At 38.9% G+C, this 17,856-nt stretch overlaps 1 protein-coding gene across 5 annotated transcripts in view; it reads right to left on the bottom strand.

Moving 5' to 3' along the window:
* HOMER1 (homer scaffold protein 1) overlaps positions 1 to 17,856 on the bottom strand; it is a 151,484-nt gene that overhangs the window by 66,490 nt on the left and 67,138 nt on the right. For 4 of the 5 annotated variants that reach the window (XM_073344146.1, XM_073344148.1, XM_073344149.1 and 1 more), the window contains exons 4-5: positions 17,078 to 17,170; positions 10,262 to 10,404 (exon numbers count right to left, since the gene is read on the bottom strand). In XM_073344146.1, the coding sequence (XP_073200247.1) occupies positions 10,262 to 10,404; positions 17,078 to 17,170 (236 nt within the window). Of the gene's footprint in view, positions 1 to 9,451; positions 10,187 to 10,261; positions 10,405 to 17,077; positions 17,171 to 17,856 lie in introns of those variants that run through there. The other variant, XM_073344150.1, reaches the window with a different exon arrangement.

The raw sequence follows: 17,856 nt of genomic DNA, 5'->3' as shown, positions 1-17,856 counted from the left end.
CAAAATTATATTTTTCACTAAGGCAATGAATCAAATTTTCTTATTAAAAAAACTTATTTGAATACAAAAATAGGAATTATTTGAATGAACAGGCAATATATATCTATTAATAAATCTGTTTACTGTCAAAACATTATGTAGCACACTCACTTCTTTTTCCAAAATATAACACCATATATTTAAAGGTTCATTAATTTAACTGGCATACCACAAATTTTTTGCACTGCAATATATATATAAAATTTTGTATTACATGAAATGTGAGGTAACAGCTTCAAGTCATGGTTGCTCAGAAAAACAATCTTTTAAGATGGTCAAAAACAAAAGTCCTCACCTATTTAGTAAAGCCTTTGAAAGCTGAAGTTTATCACATAGTTTTACAAGGTATTGAGAACTGAAATATACTCTGCTAGGAAAACACTTTATAAAGTATCAAACAGTTACTAGGCAAACTCAAAGTAATAAGACAGGAGTTCACTGACCTATTTATTAAACTTATAATTTTAGATCTGCTTTCTAAGACTCAACAAACGAAGTGCTCTTTCTTAACTGTCTTTCTTCTCTCTGAAAGCCATTTTACGGTTAACATTTAAAAATAAAACTCAGACTAAGGATGTGGAAAAGAATTACACACACCCCCGACCCCCCAAAAAAGACATCTGATGGTATTAAAAATCTTAGCCCTTTCTTGACCCTTTCAAGTTAAGGGAGAAGATAATTTGTGCATTTTACAAGGTCTCATTTTACTTTACACATGACCTCTAGTTCATTAGTATCTTCCTGAAAACTAGTTTGCATATACAGGATATACAGTGCCTAGACAGGGCTGAGAAGAAAAAAAGACTGTAAAAAAGTGTATGATGCCAATGATTACTTGTGACATCATAGGCTACAAATCATTTTATTTTTTATCCTAGGTTTCAGTTAATATATAGTATAGCATTAACCTTGCTCTGTTAACTATTGCAAAAGGGAGAGATTGAACTGCAAAACAGTATTACTGGATCATTCAATGCTAACTGCAGTTTTCACTTTGAACAGAGACAATAGGCAGAGATTTAGTTGTATGTGTTTATCTTTCTTTGTAAGGGTCATATTGAATATTTGTGCAAATTAGCATATGCTGAAAAAAAATCTGATCTCCTTAAGATATTCTGACTACTTAGTATGCTTAGTAGCAGTTTTATTAAAACTTTTCAAATAAGGTTGAATTGAAATGACTGAACCTAAACTCTGCTCCGTTACAGTCATGGAATATGAATGGAGTTACAGCAATTTAGTGACAAGCAGAATTTGTCTCAATATTTATAAAATAAAATAATTAAAAGTTAAAGTTTGCATAATAGCCAGAACTCTGTGGTGTGGTGATTTACATGGTGCTGTAAGTTAGTATTTGGGTGCAAAACGCTACTTGTTTCTGAGCAAAATAGTCTAAACTTATGAGCAGGGCCAGCTCTAGGCACCAGCAAAGCAAGCACGTGCTTGGGGCGGCACATTTCCAGGGGCGGCACAATTCCAGCCATCCTTTTTTCCCCCGGCCCCGTTCAGTCAACCAATGAGCCCCTGTGTGGGGTGGCGGGCTCAGTGCAGGGGTCCCGGCCCGGGGGCAGTCCCTGCTCTGGCCCCCTGCCGCACTTTTCACAAGCGGTGGAGGAGCCAGAGTGGAGTGGAGCCTGGGATCAGGGCAGGACCCTCGGCCAGTAAGGGACCTGCTGCCCCGGGCGGCTCGGTGCTGGGCGGGTGCCCCTGGTCCGCCCCCCTCCCCACGGCTGACCCACCCCGCAGCCACTCAGTCCGTTACTGTCCCGTCTGTGGAGGGTGGAGCCGGGTCTGAGATTGGGCTGGGGGCCCACGGGCGAGATGTACAGTCCTGAGCACCTCACTCCAAACACTGCTATAGAATTATGCATTCTTTTAACATTACTAGTATCAGTGGCCTCTGGTGAGCACAATTTCTCAAAACTGAATTACTAAAAAATTATTTGAAGTCCACCATGTCTCAAAATCGTTTGTCAGGACTCGCATTAATTTCAATTGAAAGTACCACTGCAAAAAATTTAGATTTCACTGAGTTATTAAAAGACTACACAAGTATAGAAACCAGAAAAATTCAGTTCATATAATTTTTTAATTTATGAGAAACTGGGAGCGCCAGAAGACACTAACGTTTTTCATTACAGTGTATAGTGAACCCAAATCCCAAATTGTTTGTAATTGTGATTTTGTTAAAATTAAAGAGTACAGTAGTAGGAAATTGTTTTATTTCACTAACTACAAGTTCTCGGTTTTCACTTTTTAAAATTTTAAACAGACAAACAAACCAACCATTGCAAAGTTCAAACATGTGTAAAAGCCAAAAAAAAGGGGGGGGGGAGAGGAGGCCAAAAATGTTTTTCCTTGGGGCAGCAAAAAACCCTAGAGCCAGCCCTGCTTATGATACTGACATATTGTGCAAATTAAAAGCAACTCCACTAACAGGAAAAGAGAGGAGAGTATGTTGTCAAAGGGAGTATAGCTGGCCAAAGAGAGGGTGCATCATGAGAAAACTATAAATCAAACCTGTTCTGTAGATGTGCTAGCGGACTAGAAGGGACCAATAGGAAAGGTGCAAACTAAAATACCACCCCCTATACCTCTGATCATCTGTTCTCATCAACACCCACATCCTCTACGTCAAGTCCACACAACACTGCCACTAAAATCCCCTTCTTTGACTGTTATTCTTACATCACCCTCTTTGAATCGTTCTACTGTCTCTCCTTCTGCTACTGGATCAAGTTCAGGCTTCCTGTAACCACCTGTAAAGTCTTTCATTCCCTCTCCTTATGTACCCGTCCTTGTCTCATCTGCATGGCCTTCCTGCCTCCTCAGCTCTGTCCATTAAGTTAGCTCTGTCTGCCAATTTGTCAGCTTCTTCCACATTGCTCCCATGCCTTCTTCCATGAGCTGCATTTTCTGAGCTCAAGGCAACCACACTCCCTGCATTCAGCTCTCTCCCGAAGACCCACTTCTACTGTGCCATCAGTGGGAAAACTAGTTGACTTATACTGTCAAGTCTGAGGAGTAATTGGGACTAATATATATACCCTATTGGTTGGAAAAAATAAATTTGTTAAGCTAACCTTATTTTACCAAAATATGGCCCATCACTACTTTTATTCTGCTATTAATTTGTTGTATCCTTTCTCCCTACCCTCTGTTTGTGAACTCCTTGGAGAAAAGACCATGGCTGCTTTTCTGTTTGGAAAGTACCTAGTAAACTGTGGACACTATCAGTAATAAAATAATAAACACTAAACATTTTAAAAATCCAGCACTACACATAAGAGCCTTTACACGCTCTCCAATGGTCTTCACAACCAAAAACATTGCCACTACGCATTCACCAGGGAGACACCTGACAACTGCTGAGTAGTAATTTCAGAAATGCACTACTGTGACAATGAAAGGGGATATTCACTTTGTTCTTTACAGCAGTGCTGTTGTCAATAACCATCACTGGTTATCTGTACATCTGGAGGGGCGGGGTGGAAGTATCAGAATGATATATCAAGGTAGATCAAATCTGCCAAGTACTGCGAAATGCTGTCAAGATATAGCAGGCACTACAGAGTGTAATTCCTGTCTATAGTTCAGTTCTTGTGAAAATCCCAGATAATCTACAATGTTTAGTGTGTATTTTACACAAACAGTTTTCCTATAGGCATCTGCAAGTTGAATTGTACAGCAAAACTGAACTGTCAAATCAACACTGCGTACCCTACCAACCAATGCAAACTGCATCTAACTCGTCCATTCAGCGTTGTAGAATCCCATCTCAGATTTGCACTTTTGACCACGACCACTTGCCTATGTAAGCTCATTTTACGTCTGTTTTGTACATGCACTATAGAATTTGGCCCATTGAGACATCATTAAACCGAGCACCAAACCATTATACAAAAATCAAGGCAACTGACTTTCAAAACTTAGTTCTGTCATAGGCTGAAAAAAAAAACAAAACAAAACAGATTTTACTTAATTGAGCTATTCCTGAAAAGAGGCAACTTTTTATCTATCAGAAAACATACAGGATTCCAGTACAGCAAAGACTGAGCTCTCATAATCCTCAATAAAAAGTAACTTTCATATGAAACATTTTCCACAAATAAAACTCTTTGAAGAATAATATTTCTCTTAATGTTAAATACCGCTATATAAATATCTGCAATCGAACTTATCAGTGAAGTTAGAAAAATGGCTTGTTGTAATCTGTATTGAACTACAGTATAAACTAGTTAACCCAGAATAATTTAACTTCACAAGGTTACCTTCTTTGGCTTTTCTTCTGAAAAAACATGAATGGCTCACTGGCTAACTTATAAGTACCCATTAGCAAAAGAAACACTGGCCTTGTGAAAATTAACTTCATGAATAAATGACACTCTAAAATACAGATTTCAGAGTAGCAGCCATGTTAGTCTGTATTCGCAAAAAGAAAAGGAGGACTTGTGGCACCTTAGAGACTAACCAATTTATTTGAGCATAAGCTTTTGTGAGCTACAGCTCACTTCACAAAAGCTTATGCTCAAATAAATTGGTTAGTTTCTAAAATACAGAGTAAATACTGGAAGACAAATCCTAGCTACTAAAGTTAAACATAGTATAATAGAATATTAAATAGAAAACTCAAAATACATATATGAAATAGACAGAAAAGAGAAATGCAGAAAAAGTTTTGTAACATTGTAGTTTCCAAAAAATAATGGCACATATGGTTCATTTTAAAAACATCCAAAGTAATTTTTTCCATGCATACTCAGTGAAGGTGGAAGTCCATTTACTATACTGGTGTAGGAGAAATGCCTATTAACTATGTAAGGGGCAGTTCTTGCAATGATCATAATTTTTTTTTTTTTTTAAAAAAAACACTGTTGACTTAGCCCTTTCCCTTTTCATACAAAATATTTATAGAAAATTTAAACATGCAAATGTAACAAGTTTAAATAAACCCATTCACCAGAACCCTGTCTTCAGGATTTCAGAGAAATGCAATAGAGTAGATGCTCATTAGTCGCAACTAGGGCTGTCAAGCAATTTAAAAAATTAATCACGATTAATACGGGATTTAAAAAATTAATCATCGTGATTAATCGTGCTGTTAAATAGACTACCATTTATAAAAATATTTTGGATATTTTCCACATTTTCAAATATATTGATTTCAATTACAACACAGAATACACAGTGTACAGTGCTCACTTTATATTTAATTTTTATTACAAATATTTGCACTGTAAAAATAAAAACAGTATTTTTCAATTCACTTAATACAAGTACTGTAGTGCAATCTCTTTTTCATGAAAGTTGAGTTACAAATGTAGAATTATGTACAAAAGTCCACTCAGTTCTACTTCTTGTCCAGCCAATCAAATGACCAGGGATGAGTATAAAAATATTGCTCGGGCATGCAGGAGTGAAATCAGGAAGGCCAAATCACACCTGGAGTTGCAGCTAGCAAGATATGTTAAGAGTAACAAGAAGGGTTTCTTCAGGTATGTTAGCAACAAGAAGAAAGTCAGGGAAAGTGTGGGCCCCTTACTGAATGAGGGAGGCAACCTAGTGACAGAGGATGTGGAAAAAGCTAATGTACTCAATGCTTTTTTTTTGCCTCTGTCTTCACGGACAAGGTCAGCTCCCAGATTACTGCACTGGGCAGCACAGCACGAGGAGGAGGTGACCAGCCCTCTGTGGAGAAAGAAGTGGTTCAGGACTATTTAGAAAAGCTGGACGTGCACAAGTCCATGGGGCCGGATGCGTTGCATCCGAGTGTGCCAAAGGAGTTGCCGGATGTGATTGCAGAGCCATTGGCCATTATCTTTGAAAACTCATGGTGATCGGGGGAAGTCCCGGATGACTGAAAAAAGGCTAATGTAGTGCCCATCTTTAAAAAAGGGAAGGACAAAGGATCCTGGGAACTACAGGCCAGTCAGCCTCACCTCAGTCCCTGGAAAAATCATGGAGCGGGTCCTCAAGGAATCAATTCTGAAGCACTTAGAGGAGAGGAAAGTGATCAGGAACAGTCAGCATGGATTCACCAAGGGCAAGTCATGCTTGACTAATCTAATTGCCTTCTATGAAAGCAGTGGACGTGTTGTTCCTCGACTTTAGGAAAGCATGGTCTCCCACAGTATTCTTGCCAGCAAGTTAAAGAAGTATGGGCTGGATGAATGGACTATAAGGTGGATAGAAAGTTGGCTAGATTGTCAGGCTCAATGGGTAGTGATCAATGGCTCCATGTCTAGTTGGCAGCCGGTATCAAGTGGAGTGCCCCAAGGGTCCGTCCTGGGACCGGTTTTGTTCAATATCTTCATAAAGGATCAGGAGGATGGTGTGGATTGCACCCTCAGCAAGTTTGCAGATGACACTAAACTGGGAGGAGAGGTAGATACGCTGGAGGGTAGGGATAGGATACAGAGGGACCTAGACAAATTAGAGGATTGGGCCAAAAGAAATCTGATGAGGTTCAACAAGGACAAGTGCAGAGTCCTGCACTTAGGATGGAAGAATCCAATGCACTGCTACAGACTAGGGACCGAATGGCTCGGCAGCAGTTCTGCAGAAAAGGACCTAGGGCTTACAGTGGACGAGAAGCTGGATATGAGTCAACAGTGTGCCCTTGTTGCCAAGAAGGCCAATGGCATTTTGAGATGTATAAGTAGGGGCATTGACAGCAGATTGAGGGACGTGATCATTCCCCTCTATTCGACATTGGTGAGGCCTCATCTGGAGTACTGTGTCCAGTTTTGGGCCCCACACTACAAGAAGGATGTGGAAAAATTGGAAAGAGTCCAGTGGAGGGCAACAAAAATGATTAGGGGACTGCAACACATGAGTTATGAGGAGAGGCTGAGGGAACTGGGGATGTTTAGTCTGCGGAAGAGAAGAATGAGGGGGGATTTGATAGCTGCTTTCAACTACCTGAAAGGGGGTTCCAAAGAGGATGGCTCTAGACTGTTCTCAGTGGTAGCAGATGACAGAACAAGGAGTAATGGTCTGAAGTTGCAGTGGGGGAGGTTTAGGTTGGATATTAGGAAAAACTTTTTCACTAGGAGGGTGGTAAAACACTGGAATGCGTTACCGAGGGAGGTGGTGGAATCTCCTTCCTTAAAAGTTTTTAAGGTCAGGCTTGACAAAGCCCTGGCTGGGATGATTTAGTTGGGGATTGGTCCTGCTTTGAGCAGGGGGTTGGACTAGATGACCTCCTGAGGTCCCTTCCAACCCTGATATTCTATGAATCGCTCAGACAAACAAGTTTGTTTACATTTACAGGAGATAATGCTTCTGGCTTCTTGTTTACAATGTCATCTGAAAGTGAGAACAGGCATTCACATGGCACTATTGTAGCTGGCCTTGCAAGATATTTACGTCCCAGATGCGCTAAAGATTCATATGTCCCTTCATGCTTCAACCACCATTCCAGAGGATGTGTGTCCATGCTGATGATGGGTTCTACTCAATAACGATCCAAAGCAGCGCAGACCGATGCATGTTCATTTTCACCATCTGAGTGTCTCTCTCTAAAACGAGAGCACATGATGCCACCAGCAGAAGGTTGATTTTCTTTTTCGGTGGTTCGGGTTCTGTAGTTTCTGCATCGGAGTGTTGCTTTTTTAAGACTTCTGAAAGCACGCTCCACACCTCATCCCTCTCAGATTTTGGAAGGCATTTCAGATTCTTAAATCTTGGGTCGAGTGCTGTAGCTAGCTTTAGAAATCTCACATTGATACCTTCTTTACTTTCATTGCATATCTGACAAAACGCATTCTTAAAACGAACAACATGCTGAGTCATTATGCAAGACGACTATAACAGGAAATATATGGCAGAATACAGGGAAAACACAGAGGAGACATACAATTCTGCCTCAAGGAGCTCAGTCACAAATTTAATTAACTCCTTGTTTTTGGAACAAGCATCATTATCAGTGTGGAAGCATGTCCTCTGGAACGGTGGCCAAAGCTTGAAGGGGCATACAAATGTTTGGCATATCTGGCATGTAAAAACCTTGCAATGTCAGCTATAAAAGTGCCATTTGAATGTCTGTTCTCACTTTCAGGTGACATTGTAAATAAAAAGCAGGCAGCACGATCTCCCATAAAAGTAAACAAACTTGTTTCTCTTAACAATTGTCTGAACAAGGACTGAGTGAACTTGTAGGCTCTAAAATTTTACATTGTTTTGTTTTTGAGTGCAGCTATGTAACAAACAAACAAAATCTACATTTGTAAGTTGCGCTTTCCAGGATAAAGAGATTGCACTACTGTACATGCATGAGGTGAATTGAAAAATACTATTTCTTTTGTTTAGCATTTTTACAGTGCAAATATTTGTAATAAAATATAAAGTGAGTACTGTACACTTTGTATTCTGTGTTGTAATTTAAATCAATATATTTGAAAAAGTAGAAAAACATCCAAAATATTTAATACATTTCAATTGGTATTCTTTTGTTTAACAGTATGACTAAAACTGCAATTAATCGTGATTGATTTTTTTAATCGCGATTAATTTTTTGGGGTTAATCACGTGAGTTAACTGCGATTAATCGACAGCCCTAGTAGCAACATATCACTGTCCTTTTGCTATGTTGCTCCTAAGTGGCTGTTGCTATGGGGAATGTTGACAATTCACAGTAGAAAAAGTGGTCCCAGGGGAAATGTTGCTCATAAGCAATGGCTGCTTTTAACAAGCTGTTGCTGCAAACAAGCATCTACTGTATTTTGAATATTCCTCCCTCAAAAACACTCTCTCTCTCTCTCTCTCTCTCAAAAAAAAAGTCCATTTCCTCTATGAACATACTGGGACTACATTGGTGACAGTTCAAATATAAAAACGACAACACACGCAATCACTCGTCAAAGAATTTAAGTGCAAAATGATGAGTATTTCAGAGTTCTAAAATTTGTGAGCTTTTCCAAGTGATGTTATTTCCAAGTGATGTTAACACATTCTTCATAAGGAAGACTGAATTCTTGAACAATTTCAAGTCCATGTCTCTGCTCATCCTAAATTCCCCGCACAAAATTTCAAAAGATTCTGTTATCAACCAGTCTCTCAAAAAAAAATCTTAGCAGTTTAAGATTTTTAAACTCTTCTTAAACTGAATCAAATTCATAATTTAAGAGAAATTTAACATTTCAATCTTTGCTTGACTTATATATTTATCTAACTTTTCCCTGCTCTACTTATTCTGCTTGTAAAGAAAGAACGTCCCATTTATGATAATTTCTAATTAGATACATTTTAGCTCAGAACTTTCAACTTTAAATCAAAACATTGTTTAAATTTTCCTAAGGGGCACTGGAGCAAAACTTGCTCAGTTCAATGAATTATAATTCATGCTGAAGCGCAAATGTAACTTTCTTCTATATTTTGAAAAAAACATTAAGGAATATTTTAAATGGTCAGAGAGATGTTTAATTAGAAGGCTGCTTTAAATTTATAGCACTTCAGGATTACACAGACACATTCATCTTCCAACAACTTATCACCACAAGGCTGAGCCTAATGTTATCAGTCTTTTAAAATAATATGAAAGTGAACAAAAAAAGTAAGTTAATTGGAACAAGTTCTTTGAAGCAGTTAATTCTGCTGAGGTCTCAGGCATGTAAGTATTGCTTCTTGTTAAAGGGACACCTTGTATTCAGGAATAAAGTGCTTGTACTAAAATATTCACATTGTAAGAGAAATTCCAAAAAACCTCCTCAGTAGATTTTCTTATATAATTTTTCTGTGAAAGCAGACTGAATTGCAAACATGAAGCTGAGTCCTGTACTTTGCTTTTTAAAAAAGAATATTAGGCCTGGTCTACACTGGTGGGGGGAAATCAATCTAAGATACGGAACTTCAGCTGTGAGAATAGTGTAGCTGAAGTCGACATATCTTAGATCGACTTAGAATCACTTACTTTGCGTCCTTGCAGCGCGGGATCAACACCCACCACTCCCCCGTCGACTCCGCTTCCGTCTCTCACCATGGTGGAGTTCCAGAGTCAACAGCAGAGCAATCGGGGATCGATCTATAGCGTCTACACCAGACACGATATATCAATCCCCGATAGATTGATCACTACCCGCCGATCCGGCAGGTAGCGTAGACGTGGCGTATGATTCTTTAATTCATGACACGGTCATTTTGGAGCAGTCTGAAGAAAAAAGGTCCCTTTAACAATGAAGTAAACATGTATTACTTAATTAGTATGTGTGAACTGAATCTGTACCTATGTGTAAATGGCAATGCATTCTGGGTTGGTTCAGCCCTTGGTTCCGAGTTTTGTGTCACTTCTGGAGTTGTTCTTTCATCATCTGTTCCATTAATGCTTTCTGGTGTTAAAGGAGATTGAATGTCCCCTCCTGCTGATTCCTTAAGTAAAAAAAAAAAAAAAAAAAAAAAAATTACAATTATACACTAAACTTATGCCACAATGTGCATATAAACAAAGACAAAAATTAACATTTTTAAGTACATGGTTATTAATTTAAAAATGACATTAAGCTGAGGCACCCAAAATCATCGGTATACAAATTTGAAAAAAAAAAAAACCCATACCCAAACTATCATGTGATATGATTTAGAAACTTAATAGTACTTTATAGTACTTTAGTAGTACTTAATAGTACTTAATAAACTTTATATGAAAAGACTGTACACATCAATATGTACAATATATCAACAAGTATGCAGTCTCCTGCTTATAGGGTGCCTGGACCTCTTTTCCTTCCCTTATCTTCTATCTACACATTGGTACAGACTTAGTGGTTGAAAATTCTTCACAACCATGACGACAACTCTTACCTTTCACTTTGTATTTTACCATAGTGTAACCACCTTGAAGTAGTATTAAAAGCAGTTTCTCATTTTACTTTAATAAAAAATGAAAGTGGGAAGTGGAAGAGTTACTACTGGTACAATCACAGCTTCAGCTGCACACCAATTATAGTAAAATCTGTACAAGGGTCTATCTGAAAACCTTGTTCAGCCAGGGTGACTTGGACCTAGCTAGTGCTGGCTGAGGCAGCTAGTTTATGGATTGACTCAGCCCATCAGTGGCAAGTATAAGAGGCCAGGGGAGACTAAGCCTCTCCAAGCAGCCTGCCTGCCGAGACCTTGGTCCCACTCACCCACTTCCCTCAAGGCTCTGCCTCTTCCTGTCCCCACTTCACTTGCAAAGGAGCCTTTCTGAGGGTGTAGAGGTGCGCGCAAATTGTGAGTGGCCAGCCAGTGAGGAGGTTGGGGGGGACACGAAGAGGTGCGAGCAGCAGGCAGGAGGGCTGGGGGAGAAAAGGCGTGTGAGCGGCTGGCCAGTGGGTGGGAGAGCCTGCGGGAGGAGACGAAGAGGCACAAGCAGTGAGGGGGGGAGGCCGAGCAGGGCCAGGGGTGGAGCATGGGCGGGCCTTCCAGGGAGGAGGCCAAGCATGGGCGGGCCTTCCAGGGAGGAGGCCAAGCATGGGCAGGGCCACGGTCCAGGTGCATGCAGCCTCCCCAAATGGAGAAGTCACACCGGCCATGACTCAGCCCATCCCTTGAGCAGTCTCAATTAGTGTGGGTCTCTGGATCCCTGACTATACTTAAAGATGTCCACTACTGTACAGAACTGGTACAATCTCCATCACCCTACAAGACAACACAGGAACATTTGTGTTCTGCGGTCTCTGTCAAGCAACCAATATTTATTAAATCCTGGTCATTAGATGTATTTCACTGTAATTTTAATTTTAAAAGGAACATTGCTTAGCCTGAATCCTAAATCTGGAATTAGAGTTTTTCCCTGTGTATCATTTCCCTGACATGAATAGGTTACAGGAAGCACCATGTTTTCCCATAACTAAACACATCCTGTGTCTCTAGCATTTCTTATACCTCTTAATTGAGGGTGTGGGTGGAAGGTGGTGTTGTATTGACCAAGCAAGGTACTAACAAGCTTCAACAGGACTTTATTTTCAAAGTGGAAACCTCTTTACCAAGATGCTGCTGCACCCTCTGTAGCTCTCTCCCAGCCTCTCAACTCCTCCCCCCTCCTTCCCATTTCCTGTCCTTTCAGACTCCCAACAGCCAGTGCTCCAAATTCTAATAATTACAAGCAACATCTAAACACCACAGGTGGGGGACAAAAGCTATTGTTATGTAACCCCATGGGCTGGAGCTATGAAAAGACTGCACTTGTAAGTATGTGGGAACCTCAGTGGGAACTGAAGGCCACAGCACCTTGTCAAAGGTGCTCCTAACTTTAAAGGATGAGGCCCTTATTGTGCACATTCTTCCCCACTTGTTTTTAAGGGAGTAAAACTATCTAAATTTACAAATATTAGCCCTTTTGAGCTGCCACTTCTGAATCTGACCCAGTTACTCCAAATCACTAAATCTGCAGAAAAAGTTGACGAGGGTATCAAGACAGAACCAGACCACAGAGTTCCAATTTCAGATGACAAATAAACCTTTGCTTTCTTTAACAGGACTGAAAGCGGAGGTTTCCTTTACCTCCCCAGAGAACAGATATTGTGTAACCAGAAATATTCAAGTCAAAATTGTACATTACTTTCAACTTGGCCTTTACAAGAGAGTCAAAACATGATTGACAAATGTTTAATAACTGTTCATATTTTGCTTTTGATTCATATATGCAGTGTTTACATCTTAAAGAGTTGCACAAATGGCATGACACAAACTTACCTTTTAACAAAGTTTTCTGTAATTCTTGACTTATAGTTGTATTATGTTAAATGTGTTTGTTGTTTTTTTTTTAAAATCACATAATACACAAGTAATCCCCTCCCTCCTTCCCACTCCAATCCAGAATGAAGAATCTATTAGCTCAAATTATAGGGAGTACACGCTTCTTTCTTTCAATCTTGTTACCATTTCTGTGCCCAAAACTACTTCTGTTTATTTGCACTCTAGTGAAATTCAGAATTTAGTTTTAACTACAGTGAATGTTAAAGACAGAACAGTCCCAAGTGAGAAAAAACTAGTGTAAGAAAACAGCTGCCAGAAGGTTTGGGAGAAATACATACAGGCATATATTATGCTAGTCTATGTAAAATAGACTGCCCAAATGTTGTCCTCTGATATATAAAGTAAATTCTGCTGAAATTAGATAAAAAGGCACAACTGAGGTCAGAACTTGTCCTAAACATGAGTTATTTTACTTCCGTTTAAATAACTTAAAGAAATGCATAAATTACATTTAGGACCATTTTGGGGGTAAAGCAAGTTAATCTATTTTAAGTACAATGGACTTCTGTTGACAAATCAGTATACCTCATTTTAATTATTACATTAGGGTGACCAGACAGTAAGTGTGAAAAATAGGGATGGGGTGAAGGGTGATAAGAGTCTATATAAGAAAAAGACCAAAAAAAACTGGACTGTCCTTATAAAATTGGGACATCTGGTCACCCTATATTACATCCAAATCCATATCGATCTATGAGATGAAATCCGTATCTTGAAAGGCTAGATCAGTTTCTAGTAGCCATTTTTCTGACAAGGTAGGTCAATCAAATTATAAATTAGTGCTCCCATATAATTAGAGCTTCCAGTAGATATTAAATTCTTTATTGCAGCCAACCGGTATTCCAAAGGTGAGAAATTCTTTCCTGCCTTTGAAAACATCAAAGACTGTTTCTAATCTGGTCCTTTTAAACAAATTCTTACCATCTTAATCAGTATAAAAGTCAAATTGCCACATATGGGACTAACTTTTAAGAAGTACCATCAATATGTTTGATTCGTAAAAACAAATTCTACTGAACATAAAAGCAATAATTCTCTCTCAGCTGCCTAGGTAGTGGAGTATGCCCACTAGGGGTTGGGAAGGAATTTTCCCCCAGATCAGATTGTCAAAGATCATGGGGAGTTTTAAACTTCCTCTGCATCATGGGGCCTGAGTCACTTGCTGGTTTGAACAACAGTAATTGGTAGATTCTTTTTAACTTGAAGTCTTTAAAATCAAGATTTGAAGACTTGTGGAAATGGCAGAAGTGCTAAATGACTTTTTTGTTTCAATTTTCACCAAAAAGGTTAGTACTGATTGGACAGCTAACATAGTAAATGCCAGTGAAAATGAGGTAGGATCAGAGGCTAAAATAGGGAAAGAACAAATTAAACATTACTTAGAAAAGTTAGATGTCTTCAAGTCACCAGGGCCTGATGAAATACATCCTTGAATACTCAAGGAGCTGACTGAGGAGATATCTGAGCCATTAGTGATTATCTTTGAAAAGTCCTGGAAGACAGGAGAGATTCCAGTGGACTGGAAAACGTCAAATAGGGTGCCAATCTATAAAAAGGGAAATAAGGACAACCCAGGGAATTACAGACCAGTCAGCTGCACGTCAGTACCCAGAAATATAATGGAACAAATAATTAAGCAATCTATTTGCAAACACCTAGAAGATAATAAGGTGATAAGTAACTATCAGCACGGATTTATCAAGAACAAATCATATTGCACTAACTTAATAGCTTTCTTTGACAAAGTAACAAGCCTTATGGATAGGAGTGGAAGTGGTAGATGTGGCATATCTTGACTTTAGTAAGACTTTTGATACTGTCTTGCAGGACCTTCACATAAACAAACAAGGGAAATACAACCTAGATGGAGCTATTATAAGGTAGGTGCATAACTGGCTGGAAAAACTATTCCCAGAAAGTAGTTATCAGTGGTTCACAGTCAAGTTGGAAGGGTATATCAAGTGGGGTCCTACAGGGATCAGTTCTGGGTCCGGTTCTGTTTAATATCTTCATCAATGATTTAATTAATGGCATAGAGAGTACACTTACAAAGTTTGTGGATGATACCAAACTCGGAGGGGTTGCAAGTGCTTTGGAGGACAGGATTAGAATTCAAAGTGATCTGAACAAACCGGAGAAATGGTCTGAAGTAAATAGGATGAAATTCAATAAGGACAAATGCAAAGTACTCCACTTAGGAAGCAATAATCAGTTGCACACATACAAAATGGGAAATGACTTTCTTGGAAAGAGTACTGCACAAAGCAATCTGGGGTCATAGTGGACCACAAGCTAAATATGAGTCAACAGTATAACATGTTGCAAAAAAAGCAGACATAATTCTGGGATGTATTAGCACGAGTGTTGTAATCAAGACACAAAAGGTAAGTCTTCAGCTCTACTCCACGCTGATTAGGCCTCAACTGGAGTACTGTGTTCAGTTCTGGGCACCATATCTTTCAGGAAAGATGTGGACAAATTAGAGAAAGTCCAGAGAAGAGCAACAAAAACTATTAAAGGTCTAGAAAACATGACCTATGAGGGGGAGATTGAGAAAATTGGGTTTGATTAGTCTGGAGAAGAGAAGACTGAGAGGAGACAGGATAACAATTTTCAAGTACATAAAAGGTTGTTACAAGGAAGAGGGAGAAAAATTGTCCTCCTTAATCTCTGAGGGTAGGATAAGAAGCAGTGGGCTTAAATTGCAACAAGGGCAGTTAGGAATAAGCACCCTCATAGTTAGGAAGTTTAACACTGGAATAACTTGCCTAGGGAGGTTGTGGAATCTCCATCATTGGAGGCTTTTAACAGCAGACTAGACAACCACTTCTCAGGGATAGTCTAGAGAATACTTAGTCCTGCCTTGAGTGCAGAGGACTGGACTAGATGTCCTCTTGAGGTCCATTCCAGTCCTATGATTCTATGACATTAATGCTACAGTAACTGAGAATCAGACCCTAAATGTCTACTTTGAACATCAACATAGCAGCAGACTATAAAGCATTTTAAAAAACAACAACATTAAAACTGGAGAAAAAAGTCATTTTTAAAACACTAAGCAACACTCAGTATATTACTGAAACCTGGTGGGAAGATTCCCATTACTGGAACATGAACATCAATGGTTACGACCTTTTTAAGTAGGACTGTGTGGGCAAAAGGGGAGGGGAAGTGGCATTCTGTCAAAAAACAGCATTACAGTAGAACCTCAGAGTTACGAACAGCTCGGGAATGGAGGTTGTTCATAACTCTGAAATGTTCATAATTCTGAACAAAACATGGCTGTTCTTTCAAAAGTTTTACAACTGAACATTGACTTACTACAGCTTTAAAACTTTACTATGCAGAAGAAAAATGGTGCTTTCCCTTTTTTGTAGTTTAACACAGTACTGTACTTGCTTTTTTTCCCCTCTCTGCTGCTGCCCGATTGTGTACTTCTGGTTCCAAATGAGATTTGTGGTTGACTGGTGAGTTCATAACTCTGCTGTTGGTAACTCTGCGGTTCTACTGTACTTGTTTCCAGGTTACTGGCAACTCCAAATCAAATTACCTTTAATGCTTATGGATTAGTGTTTTAACAGGTAAAGCACAAGATGCAGTAACTAGCTGGTATCTGCTACAGATCACCAAATCACACTAGAGAACAGAATGACTGGCTCCTTAGACACTTATCTATAATGCATAGAAAAAAAGTTGGATTGAAGTCTCCTGTGACAATGCAAGTGACCTATGCCGGAGGTCTCACACTGCCAATACTAAAACATCTTTGAAATTTCTAAAAAATATAGATGACAATTTCTTTACTCAAAAAGTGTTGCATCCACCACAGGGAAATTCTATACAGGACTTTGTCTTGACAGAGACAGGCGAACTGATCTCAGAACTCAAAATGAGTGGTTGCTTAGGTACAAGTAATCATGACTTAATTCTGTTTGTACAATCCAATTAAGTCCAAACCAGTAACATATGTGCTTGCTGCTTTAAAAGGGCCAATTTCACACAGTGGAAAATAATTGTGAGCCAAGGCAGCTAGAAGAAAAAAATTTAAAACAGAAAAATATGAATGATAATTGGGAATTGTTTAAGCACATTTTACTAGATGCCCAAAAAGCCACAATGGAGAAAGAAGGCTACACTGATTTAAAATGCTCTAGTTCAAGCACAGCTATTGGACTTGAAGCAGGAATTATGGCCTGTGTTAGTAGTCTAGTGCGACCACTTGCATTATACAATGGTCGCTGTCTGCCAAATAAAATCTAATAAGCTATAAAGATATGGTTTGATCGGAGTTCATAAAACCCACCTGTGAAGGTGTACTGGTTAGCTCCATCTTTTCTTGGGATTTCTCCTTTGCTAATCGTGCAGCTTCTTTGAATTCCTGAAATTTTTCTGCAAACTGAAGGTACATATGTTTAAAAAGATTATAATACAAATACAAAATAATTGCTACAGAACATCTTACAAAATAAGACCACTATAGATTCAGTCAGTTAAAAGTTTTTTTTCCCCTTAGTAAATGATCATTTAACCAAACTGCACTGTATTATTTATGGTACATGAGTTTACATACACTTAAAAATCCATTTGTATGTGGGCAATACAGACACACCCAGCAGCAAACTACCACATTAAAATTGTGATATACCAACAAAATATAATGCCACACACAAATGGTAGCGTGAAAAAGCCACCTTAAGCATAGGTGTTAAGTGTGTTAGGTACCCTTAAAAAGCTTCCTTGAAGTCTGAAATTCATTTTCCTCCTTACAGATGTTGGGATGGATGTAAAACCCACTGAATTCAATAGGAGTCTCTTGATCTTCAGTGGCCTTAATCCTTTCTCATATGGAAAATATACTCATTTCTCCCCATATCTTGGCTAAAACAAACTCAAATGGATGAAAAAATCAACCAGAGGAATACTAAACCAAATTAAATCTCTGATGTAGCTCCACTGAAGTCAATGGACTTACATGAAGGATCAATGTGTTTCATTATGTCTAAGTAAATGTTTAGTTCAGATTAATTTCAAGGATTACTATTCACACACACACTTTGTTTCATGAATTTTCATAAAAAGATC

The sequence above is a fragment of the Lepidochelys kempii genome, chromosome 5 (genome assembly GCF_965140265.1).
Source record: "Lepidochelys kempii isolate rLepKem1 chromosome 5, rLepKem1.hap2, whole genome shotgun sequence".
Lineage (NCBI taxonomy): Eukaryota > Metazoa > Chordata > Testudines > Cheloniidae > Lepidochelys > Lepidochelys kempii.
The sequence above is the reverse complement of the archived record's forward strand: the minus strand, read 5'-3'. Positions and strand labels throughout refer to the sequence as shown.